The 12,771-nt window shown below is 41.1% G+C and overlaps 1 protein-coding gene across 4 annotated transcripts in view; it reads right to left on the bottom strand.

Moving 5' to 3' along the window:
* LOC133388690 (WASH complex subunit 2A-like) overlaps window positions 1-12,771 on the bottom strand; it is a 258,757-nt gene that overhangs the window by 59,095 nt on the left and 186,891 nt on the right. For all 4 annotated transcript variants that reach the window (XM_061634772.1, XM_061634771.1, XM_061634773.1 and 1 more), the window contains one exon: window positions 8,863-8,979. In XM_061634772.1, coding sequence (XP_061490756.1) covers window positions 8,863-8,979 — 117 coding nt within the window. The remainder of the gene's footprint in view (window positions 1-8,862; window positions 8,980-12,771) is intronic.

The following is a 12,771-nucleotide window of genomic DNA, read 5'->3' as shown; positions in this document are numbered from 1 at the left end:
AATTAGCAAACTTTATGCAAAACATCTTCATAACAAATTGACTGGATAATTGAGGAAGCTATTTTGGCTGACGAACAAGCGGGATTCAGACAGGGCAGATCTACCATAGACCATTGCTTTGTCCTTAATCATCTAATTGATAAATACGCAAAAACAAAACCAGGTGGCATATTATATGCAGCATTTATTGATCTGAAGGCAGCATTCGATTCACTCTCCCATACAAGACTCTGGGAAAAATTAGCCCTCTCATCTATAGACAAAAGACTCCTCTTTCTGATCAAGTGTTTATATAATAATACTTGGCTGAAGGAGCGATGTACCACAGACGGATATCTTACAGATTCTGTCCCAGTGACAAAAGGGGTTAAACAAGGCTGCATTTTGGGCCCTGTATTATGCAATCTGTATATTAATGACATTGTTGAGCATCTAACATCTCCAGCCTTTCATGCCCCCAAACTGGCTACTAAAGCTATTTCTGTCTTATTGTACGCAGATGATGCCGTACTCCTTTCTCAAACAAGAGTAGGCCTGAATAGACTGTTGGGGGCATTTTCTCACTACTGCCAAAAAAAAACCACTTAGTGGTTAACTATACCCAAACTAAGGTTATGGTATTTTCTAAACATCATAGGCCCCATAGATGGTTTTTGGACAAGCAGTCAATCAAACAAGTCAGAGTTTTTAAATATTTGGGCGTAGTCTTCCAATCAACAGGGCATGGCTAGCCCAACAAAAATATGCAGCCGAGAAAGCCCTACAGAGCTGCAAGTCTTAATGCGTTTTTTTTACACAAAAGGTGGTGACTTTATACTTCCAGCTCTTGAGGTCTTTAAGGCTAAACCTTTAGCACAATTACTGTATGGGATTCAAATTTTGGCTGATAGTCAGCTAAGACCACTGGAAGTGGTTCAGTCCAAATTCCTTAGACAAATCTTTTCTGTTCCATGCTGTGCTCCTAACGCTTTATTGCGAACGGAAGCTGGTTTTCCCTCTATTACTTTGCAGGCCTGGCTGAGGACATTCAATTACTGGTTGCAGCTAAATTTATCTCCTACTGGCCTGACCTCTCGAGTCCTGTCTGACTCTCATGAGAGTAGGTGGATGAAGGTTGTCATGTTAAGGCTTTGCTCCTATGGTTTATCTCCACACCAATTATTAACCCTAGGAGCTAGTAAAGCAAGAGCTTTAATTAAACAGCACCTTTACAACATTGAACAGCAAAGCAATTTGGCTGCAGTAAGAAAATTCTGCCCATAGTACAAAAGCTTCCCATCCAGTTATCTTAACACCTCCACTCCTTACCTACAAAATCCCTAAGTATAGAAGAGCTTTTACAAGAGCAAGACTGAACATACTACCATCAGTTGTCTTAGAAGGGTGTTTCAAAAGAATTCCATTGCAAAATCATTTATGCCCTTGCAGAGATGGCAGTGTTGAATCAGTAGCTCATGTACTGCTGTTCTGCTCTTTTTATAGAGACGTGAGGAATGAGCTAATTATCCCACTGTTGTCATCTTTTCCAGGGCATCCAGCCAACTTTTATGTGGTTTTTCTTCTTGCAGAGCAAGAACGGAGGGTTACAGAAATGTCTGCAAAAGTTTTAGCAGGTGCCATCAGAATAATATCTACTATGGTTCCTTGAGTTTTATCCTGATATAATTCTTTTTTATTGCTAGCTTTACTTATCCATCTCTCTTATGTGGGACCATGGATATACTAATTCTATTGATTGGTATCTTATAGAAATGTTAGAATCTTAGCAGGAAATCTGATTAAGTTGTATATTTGCTCTCTATTGTTTTTACTGAATACATTTAATTGCAATGGCTTGTAGCTAATGCAAATAAAGGATTTCAAAAGTCAAAACCTAGAAGTCCTCTTAAATACTGCCACTCATTTTTATAATAAACAGGGTCAACAGAAAACTGCAGCCAAATGCAAACTCTTGGCCCTACAGACACAGCATTTTCAGCAAAAAGAACAAAACAGAACCAAGACGACAGGCGGACATCCTTTCCGTCGTAGCCCCAACAACACAAATGGCCCTAGATCAGGTCCAAACCCAACTGATCACAACCAGTGTCAATATTGTAAAGAGTTTGGCCATTGGAAGGACCAATGTGCCTGGCGGCCAAAAGCAAACCCCATTGGCCCCCCAAACCCCAGTCCTGGGACCCCATACCCCCAGCTAGGACAGCCAAGGGGAAATTGCTGCTTCTGCTATTTGTCAGCTTATCCCTGTCAATTCTGAAGGCTCCTATGTTCAGTTGAAAGTGAAAGGCAAGTCCCTTCCCTTCTTTGTGGGCACTGGAGCCACCTGTTCCGCACTCTCACCTACCGCTATTTCTCTCCCAGAGTTACTTGTAATGTATTACTTTTTTGAGTAACAAGTGGGTAACTTCATTACATTTTGCTGGCAATAGAACGAGTAGTAACTTCATTATTTTGAGCTGTAACTGTAACGTTTCCAGAGTTACTTTTGGGTGTTACTTGGGGGGGAGCAGGGGAAGTCTTCTGCTCCTCTGATTTGTGGATAAAAATCATGTACTTCAAATTGGGTTTCTGTGCAGCGTCGCTCTTCCCTCGTGCTCTATGGGTGCTTAGGAGGTGATGAGAGAAGAGGTGGAGAGTGAGATGGGGTGGAGAAAACAATTGTTTAGAAATGAACAGGAGTGGAGAGAGAAAAGAGCTGGTGGACAAGGAGTCAACAGAAAATTGGACACGAAGAACTGGCTGCGGAGGTGAGAGATGACAACGTGAGTGTATGACGCACAAAGCTCGAGGTGGCTCCTGCCTCCCTCTCTCCTCTCTTACCAGTGGAGAGAGACGCAAGCCAAAAGCCATGGCTTCAGGGTGAGCAAGGGACAGGCAGAAGTTGCAGTAGCAATCAGTCAGGGTCCTAAAGAGCTGCTGCTTCCAGTTTTCTTTCCTCCCCTTCTATTCTTGTGAGGAAGATATTCCCTGGAAGCTCTTTTGTGCAAATCCTTCTCCCCATGGCAAATGCAAAGAGTTTCAACCAAGCACTTGTTAAAGCCTTAGTTTCCTTTCCCATTTTAATTCTGCCTTCTGTATCTTCACAACAGCCCTGTGAGGTAGGTTAGGCTGAGAGTTAGGGACAGGCCCAAGGCAATAAATAAGCAAAAACAATAAGCAAAAATTTTAAATGTGAAAATGCTTATTTCTGTCGCTCTTTGTCAAGGCTTTGTGTGTGTGTGGGTTGTCTACTGTCTCGTAACTTTTTTGCTTGAGAATGTCATATTTCATACTATTACAGATGTTCTTTTTTTTAAAAAAAATGCCCAAATTCTGTGGTTTTTTTTTTTTTACTTGAGTTCTTTGCATGGTTTACGGGTGGCATTGCAGGAAATCGGGCTCTTATGTACATCTGTGGGGCAGGTAGAAATTAAATGGAGTAAGCTTTTTTTGTATGAAAATACAATTATGGGGAAAGCTTCACCTGTTAACATTCTATCTGTCAGACATCTTATTACTTGTGTGTGCCCCCCTCCCCAGATATATTTTTGATTTGTGAATGCCATGACCATTGCCATCCCCTTCCCCATTTATCTTTGCAACAACCCTGTGAGGTAGCTTAGGCTGAGACAATATATGCACATAAGTGGCAGTTGGTAGTTGTAGTTGGTACAGCATTAATAAAGTACAGCTCCTGAAATGCTGAAATATATTCTGGTGGAGTCCAGTCCTATATATGTCTACTCCAAATTACGCCTCATTGAGTTAAATGGATAAGTATATAGGATTGCTGATTAATGTTTACCTCTGAAAGGAACGAACTGTCAGACATAGAATTTAAGAGGCATACTTTTCTGGATGTGTTTGAAACAGATGGGTAGGTGGGAAGGGAGTTGTGTTAATCTAACTGGGTCTTCAACATAGTGCCCTCCAGATGCTGTTGGACTACAACTCCCATCTGTCTCAGATAACATAACAACACTGAGTTGGTTCCTAGTTTCCATTTCCTTATTTGCTTGAAAGTTAAAAACACTAAAAAAAGACAAGCTACAATAACTCCAAGCCAAAGTTAACATGTCTCTAAACCCCAAAATATATGTTCGGGTACCTCGTATCATATATCACTGTGATCTGGGGACTCTCCCCGTCAAGAATAACAAATTTATTCAATCAATATTATCAGGCTTCTGAAATGCTCATAAATGCATAATGACATCATAAAATCATAAAATATAAGTAACTGGGTGTGTCCACCCCACAATCTGTTTTCAGCCAGGACAACTCATACACCCCAGGGAAGGGGAAGGTGCCCTCTATGAGATGCCAGTGTGTCCCCCCTGGCCCAGAGCTTTTGCTGGGTGCAGGGCAGGGATAAGGGCATCTAAGCACAACCCAAAGTGACAAAAATATGCAGAAAACAGCAAGAAACTGGGGGTGCCCACCTAAAAATCTGCACTGTGCCAGGCAGTAGTATAGTGGCAAATTCAGAAGTGCAGGGTCCCTTCATGATAGTCTCAGCCACAACCAGGCCCCCCCCCTTCCTTATTTTGCTCCTGGATTGGGAATGAGGTCCTTGTTAATGCCTTCTCCCACAACAACTGATGTCCCTAGGAGACAATCAGTATGAAAGGGGAGAGTATTAGCTACTTTAAGTAAAGCTTTGCTGAAATATCTTATCAGATTATGTTTGCTTGTACTGGTATATGTAGTGATTCAGTTAGCGTTATGCTGCGTTAAACAATGTTTGACAAAACACTTATGACCAAAGAAGGTGTGCATATGTTGTATATGAAGATGGAGAAAAGAAAGAAGGAAATGGGTCAGGTAATATATGAATGGATCAGGTGGTACATGACATGTCAGCAATTGAAACAGAATAGAACTGGCAGCAATAAAACTGCTGAAGGGCGGAGCTGATGGGGAAAATTACAATCCATTTTAGTTTTAGAGTTTAGTTTTAGACCAAGCTAGAAGCCATTTTTCCCCAGGCAGACCAGCTACGTAGATAGCGAGCAACTTAAAACAGAATGTATTGTAATTAAGCCAGATGCTCACTGAAAATAGAAGGGATTGTAATAAAGCCAGATTGGAGGAAAAGTTGAAACGGTCAGAAGGGTGTATTTGCCTGTAATGAAGTCAGATAAAGGGAAAAGTTGAAATGACTGGCAGAATACATCTGTTTGGGGTCAGATAAATGGAGTTGAAACTGTCAACGAGAGAGAGTTGGAAAGGAAACAGTTGCTGAATTAACATTGTTTGAAACTGCTGAGCCTACCTTGCCATATCGTGTAATGCTTACGTGAAGCTTGTGTACTCAACTCTGTAACTATCAGTACCCTGCTCTATAGAGAGCAGAGAGAGTGACATTTTTTTTCCTTTGCACCATTTTTGTGTAAGGTCTCTTTCTCTTGCTGCAGCAAAACAAACTCACTAAACCCTATTCTGAAGTGCTCTGAATTTTTTCCACCACAGGATGAAAAAACAAACACTGACTTTATTAGTGCCAGTGAAGGATCTAGTAATCTTCTTCCTCATTGAGCTCCTAGAGTCCAAGAAATGCAGGCCACAATCCCTTGAAGTAGTGGCTTCCGAGAAACCTTGCAGCCTTCTGCAATGCACACACTCATCCATCTGAAGGAGGAGCCTCTCTGACATATCCCGTTGATTTCACAGGCTGAGTTTGCCAACTTGGTACCCACAGACACTATTGCACCAAGCAGGACCCTTATGTTGTAACTGACAATATATTGCTGTTTGCTTGCTCTGTCTTCCTGCCCCCACCAGTTCCTGTTTGGGCTGCTCTGCTGCCTCTCCTAGGTGGAACATGTCCCCTTAAACATAATTGGATGGCCAGACTGGACACCCACCCTCTCATATTCTGAAAGAGCTTCATTCAAGTGTGGTGATGGTATAAGATGGGCAGGTTGGGAGAGAGACTCAATTCTCAACAACTCAAAAAATCCTTAGCGAGAACAGGAAATGCTAAGTTGAGCTGAGAGGAAACCTGTCAACTAAATGTAAGAGTCTAATGTCATTATCCATCTACAAAGGGTGTTATGATTAAGGCCTAGGTTTAGTACACCTTGGAGGGCACTGGAACAGTAAGGCTGTCATCAGCCCAAGTTTCCTGTGTCAGTGAGAAAGGCTAACCCAAGTACACTGGTACGTCTTATAAGGGGAATCTGTCCTGACTGGAAAGAAAATATCTAGCATTCTAGCCTATTATTCTAAACCTCCTTGCCCTACCCTTCAGGACTGAGATTGCAACAGAGGAATGGTCCCTTACTGTGCAGACTGAGATGAGCTGAAACTCTATTTGAAGTATGACTAAAAGTTGCCGAACCAGAAGAGTATTGGCCATCTGGGGGTAAGAACAAAGACATTAGCCAACTGCTACTGAATTTTGACCAGGACTCTGGTAAGGAAGAAAAATCACAGGAATGCATAGAGGTCACTTGGCAAGGGCAAGAGCCAGCATGTCGATGAGCTATGATGGAGGATCATTAGACAATAAAGAAGTTAATTATCATCATATTGATGTACCGAGGTCCAAAGTGTAAGGTCATTTGGTTAAAGATCTGGCTGTGAAAACTCCAGTCCAGGTTCCACCTGCTCAGCCGATCTGCCTGTGCACTATCTACACCTGCCCCCCACCTGAGGTGAAGGACAGTGACAGTGTCTTCTCTTATCCAGCAGAAAAAAACAGGTTGGCCTTCTTGCATAAGGCTGGAGCCCTCCTCCTTGTTCACCTACAACAGGTCCAATGTAATTTCTGTGTGAATCATGATGTAGCCTCCTCTGAGTTTGGCTGGGAAGTAAAAACCAGCCAGGCAGATTATCCTCAGTTGGGGTAGGCAAGAAACCACAACCCCTGAGCTATCTTGTTCCTGCACCATGTTTCCCAACGAAACAGGCTGCTATCTGTTGTTGTGACAATTCAACTTTTGGACACCACTCCAGCTCCAAGCTATCTGTTAGACTTTGCTCCATTCTAGAACATGACTACCTCAGACCTCTACATTCAGGAGATAGTTCACCTTGGATTCTAAGAGGTTTCACAAGACAAATACTTGGCCTCCACAAAAACAAAAATTCATGTGAAAAGCTATCCAGAGGCTGCTTGAAATCAGGGCTACTGAACCAGGACCCTGCCCTCTTAACAAAGAGGCAAAGGGGTCCAAGGAAAGATTTTCAAATGGATGTGTGAATTTGTTACGCATATTGCACAGGAGTCAATCTCATTGAACTCAATAAGCATGCAAGTGATCGAACCTACCCTTCCCTCCTCCCTCTGTCCTATTCCCTCCCTCCTGCCTCTCCGCTTCCCCTTCCTTCCCCCTCCCCCTCCACTCCCCCTCCACTCCCCTCACCCCTTTCTCCTCCTCCCCCATGGGCAGTTTCATTAATCCTAAACATGATTGCACAGGAGTAAATCCCATTGAACTCAATAAGCATGCAAATGATCAGGCCTGCCTTTCCCCTCCCCTTCTCTCTTTCCCCCTCTCCTTCCCCTCCCCTCCTTCCCCTCTCCTCTCCCCTCCTCCTACCTCCTTCCTTCTCTCACCTTCCTTCTTCCTCCTCTCCTGCCCACTCCAGCCCTCCCTCCCTCCTCCCCCACGGTCAGTTTCATGTATGCCAAGCACGATAGCAGAGGAGTAAATCCCACTGAACTCAATAAGCATGCAAATGATATATCCATTCTCAGCAAACTTGCACAGGATCCCATTTCTTACCGCCTGGATTAAAAAGCAGAAAAATTCACTAACAGACAAAAAAACTTGTGGTTTAAGAATGTACCTATAGCCAACATTCACCTATAGTGAATTCACCAGGGGAGCAGGAGACCTGACCTCCTCCCTGAGATATTATACTGCCCTACAAATTTGTAAAAACGCAAACACAATTTGGGATGGGCTTTCACAGTCCAATCCACTTCCTGTGTAGCTTGGAAGATTTATGTGCCAATTTGTAGGGCAGTACAATATCTCAGAGAGGAGATCAGGTCTCCTGCTCCCCTGGTGCATTCACTATAGCTGCCCAATTTCCCTGCTTTTTAAAGTTTGATAGAAATATCTGTTGGCTATAGGTACATTCTTAAACCACAAGCGGTTTTTTTTGCCTACTGGTGAATTATATTGTAGTTATGAAGGTGAGGCCTTTGTATAGCAGCTTCAGGAATATTTGATGTGAGAAGAGTCACAGAATCATAGAGTTGGAAGGGGCCTATAAGGCCACTGAGTCCAACCCCATACTAAATACAGGAGTCACTGTCAGCAAGCAGACAAAATGAAAATAAGCCAGATAGTTGCCTAGCAATGCTCTCAAGATGATCTAATAACTTCCTAGAGAAGAGTTGGTGAGTTCATGAGGAGTTCAGGCCCCTCTCTTGAGAAGCTAATATACCCTTTCCCAGATAGAGAGGAGAAGCCCAACTGCTGACAGGCTCTCAAGGAGGAGGGACAGAGAAGTCTGCTAAAATTATAGATAGCTTGCGTTTTTTCTCCATTCTTTCCCGCACAGTGGAATTGAGCTGCTCACCTGCCCAGGACCCAGCCTCAGGGGCGACTTCTCATTACACCATTGGAAACCTGGATAACAGCCATGGGAGGGTTGTGTGATCCATCCATGGGGGGGAGTTTGTAAGGTTTCTTTATATATATTGTAAACTGCCTGTATCGAACTTCCAACTGTAATCAATAAATTGCCATTATTTACACCCGTGGTTTCATTTCATCCAGGGAAGCAATTTCTGAATACAAGGACATACTCCAGATAGTACACTTAAGCCCTTCCAAACCCATATGTCAAGACACCAAAGAGAAAGCAGTGGAGGAAAGTTACCTTCTCTGAGGTTGACTCCTGGAGCTACCCAGTGTTACCCACCTTTCCTGTCTCCTTCAGTGTACTTTTGCCGATATCCGTATCTTCATTTTTCTCTTCTTCTTCAAACAAGCTGAATACACTTTTAATCTTTCTCTTGACATCTTTCTCTGAAAGCAGCTGATGATTATCAAACAAATGTAAGTTATCAATTGGATCTAGGGCAGACTAAGCAAAATGCTCAAGCTATATGTAAAACTAGTTCATCTAATTTTACACCCCCTGATCCAGGAATGGGAAGAACAAATTAAAAGGTTCTCTCTCTCATATATCATGTTACTGTCAGTCTCAGTTTTCCTGATCAACATTCTGAAAATATGCTTAGGGTGGCCAGAAACTGGCTACTGAGGAGCACATCTGCCTCAGCCACACAAATGATCAAGGTTGTCAAACAAATCTCTATCCAACAACTCTCTAACTTCAAAGATGTGCTTTTTTGGCACTCTATGTAGTTGCTGGAATTCATCTGTGTTCTACTTGGAGAACTGTAGATACTTTTTTTGAAGTATGGTGTCCTCAACAACTGTTGTCTTCCTTGCTAAGTATCAGCTTTTTTAAAAAAGTATATTAACACACAGTGATGACACCCAACTATTTTTAATTCACATTTAATCCCAGAGCAATCTGTCTGCTTGTTCTTATTAGCTAGATTAGTGCAAACTGAAGCTGGACACCTCATCAATTTGCACTCAAGACAGCGTCAAATTCTCCACAGTGATGAGCAATTTTATCTTCAAAGTGCCTTGCAAAAGAGTCATAGTGGGCCACGGAGGGGTTCACAGAGATTGAAAAAAAAAAGGTGGGTGGGGGAAGTTTGAAAGAGACCAAATATTTCATTAAAGGTAGGAAATAGCAAGCTTAGCATTATCATTCAAATTACTTGGATGAATTTCTTTGTCAATTGAATTATAATGCTTATTTTTATGCCTATCTTAACCCATATTATTTTCTAAGCACTATATTGCTCTAGTCCATTTTATTTTATGTTGCTATATCTTTCTTCAGTTCACAGTATTATTTTCTATATGAAAATTAATATTCTCTGAATGAAAGACTATGTATCAATAAGCTAACTGATTTGTTTCAGTTACAATCTTGAATCTGTGGTCCGTCATCACTGGTTATGCTTTCCCCCCTTACTGGGTTGCTCACGTGCACATCTGAACCCTGATCATATTATTTTATACACCAATGATACCCAGCTCTGCCCTTTCTATTCCAGATCACTCCCCATACATCTAAGCCCACACCTCTGTCCGATATTTTAACTTGTCCAAATTTGTCCAATACTACGCTTCTCATCTTTCCTCCTAAGCTCTCCTCTACTTAATTACTTCCCTCATTCAACATCTCCTCCCTGCTGAGCAGGCTTCTCATAGTCAGTCCACCAGGATGTTGTGCCACTTCTTCCTATACAACTACAATAAAGGAGAACATCCCCAAGGAATATGAAAAAAACCAGATAATAAAAGGAACCCCCCAAACAATGAAAATAGCATAAAAGTGCTTTTACTAACACTCTAATAAAGACATAATTGATAAACCTATTGGAGAAATTTAAATACAGTCGGTAACACCTAATCCGACACAGGAGGTTCAGAATCATCTTGATTCTATAGAACAGGATTTGGCTTTGTATTATTTTATTTTATTTACTTATTTATTTACTTATTTACTTACTATCCTGCCCTCCATAAGGTTAAGGGGATGAACTGAATAATATAAATGAGAGAATTTATCCTCGATTGAAAACAACACCAACTCATAAAAGGAGGGTATGATTTTAGATAATGTCCAGTTTTTAACAGATGGAGAACCCAGGGATGATCGGGGGGAAATTGTAGGGATAATTATTTTTTACAACAATCACAAGAGGACAAATCATGATTACAATTAAGAGGTTCCAGAGGAAGTAGTCAATTTATCATAATATTCCCTCAACTAGGATGAACACAGATGTTTGAAGAAGGGATTGTCTTTTGTACCAGCTTCAGAATAATTGCTGTTATACGCCTTCAAGTCAATTACGACTTATGGCGACCTTATGAAACTTTTTTGGATATATTCATAGGGTTTTCATGGTAAGAGGTATTCAGAGGTGGTTTACCATTGCCTTCCTCTAAGCCTATTAAGATTGATATCTTCTAACTACCTAATTATCACCAATCCTAACATTATTACATTTGAAAGAGTAATATTGCGGGATATAGAAAAAGTAGAACAAAAATCATCTAAGAGATGGTTCAGTCTATCTAGTCATGAAAAGACCAATTTGGATTCCTTGGCCAATACTTCATATTTGTTAGGGTGGAGCAGTGGTAATTTTGAATAGAACTGATTGCCAGAAATTGGCACACGAATTAGAGGATTCCTCTAGTTATAAGCTTATTGACAGACACTTCACAAAAGAGATTGAATTCATCAACACAGTTGTACAAGAAGCCATTTCTTAGGATTATGGCAATCAGGGTCAGGTAAATTTATGATTAAAGATTTTCCCAGAACTCCAATGTTCCACATTTTAATTAAAATTCACAAAAATGCTTTTCTACCTTCAGGGATATCAATCATTTTGGTTTCTGGTTCTTTATTTGAATCACTGCCTTGGTATTTGGTTTCTTTTTTTGGAACTGTTTGTTACACAGTCAGCCACACATTTTATTCTACAAGTTGAGGAATTATAAGCATACATTTCTTATTACACTGGATGTCAACTCCCTAAATGCTTCCATTCCACATGATGGACAAGATCCATCATCAAATCTGTTTCGGTTTCTTGTCCTTTGGCTGATCCACTATCCAAACATATGAAATAAATGCACATTCAAGACTTTCCAGGGTGCCAAAGAGTTTCTTCTGTGGAACCTCCAATTTGGCAGACAAACTACTCCATTCAGATATTATTTCTTGGAACCTAAATGATCTAGTTAGTCATTTATCAGTGTGGTCACTGTACATCATGCCCGCAAAGTTTGGACATTAAATAGTTTGTTTATCCTGTTAGTTACAAAAATCATGTTCTGTAATCTTTCATTAATGATAACTCAACTTATGTTGTATATGTGATTATGTGTTTATGTTCAAAATTATATGTTGATCAGACACAGAACAAGTTGAGGACAACTGAATGCAAGTCCAAGATCCGTATTAGAATTTTAGAACCCCATTAAATCCACATTTTCTGGAAGATCATCACAGACCTTCTATCTTAAAAAAGTTTTAAAACCTTAAATAGTAGAGTTGGAAGGGGCCTATAAGGCAATCCAGTACAGCCACCTGTCCAATGCAGGAATCCACTTTAAAGCAGACCTGACAGGTAACTGGCCAGCTGCCTCTTGAATGTCTACAGTGTTGGACAGCCCACCACCTCCCTTGGTAATTGGTTCTATTGTCATACTGCTCTGTTAGGAAGGTTTTCCTGACATTTAGTCAAAATCTGGCTTCCTGTAACTTGAGCCCATTATTTCATGACCTGAACTCTGGGATGACTGAGAAGAGATCCTGGGATGATTGAGAAGAGATCCTGATTGAGAAGAGACTACCTTCAAGCACCTGAAGAGTGCTATTATATCTCCCCTCAGTCTTCTCTTCTCAAGGCTAAACATGCCCAATTCTTCCAATTTCTCCTCACAGGGCTTTGTTTCCAGTCCCTTGATCCATCTGAACCAGTTTGTCTGCATCCTTCTTAAAGTGCAGTGTCCAGAAATGGATGCAGTGCTCAAGATGAGACCTAAACAGAACTAGTATTTCACACAATTTGGAAACAATATTTCTGTTAATACAGGCTAAAACGTGTGCCTTTTTGGCAGCCACATCATACTATTGGCTCAATATTCAGATTGTGATCATTCTTTCATGTACTATTGCTGAGCCAAGTATCCCCCATCTTAAATTCTGCATTTGGTTTCTTTT

Source organism: Rhineura floridana, chromosome 7 (genome assembly GCF_030035675.1).
Source record: "Rhineura floridana isolate rRhiFlo1 chromosome 7, rRhiFlo1.hap2, whole genome shotgun sequence".
Classification (NCBI taxonomy): domain Eukaryota; kingdom Metazoa; phylum Chordata; class Lepidosauria; order Squamata; family Rhineuridae; genus Rhineura; species Rhineura floridana.
The sequence above is the reverse complement of the archived record's forward strand: the minus strand, read 5'-3'. Positions and strand labels throughout refer to the sequence as shown.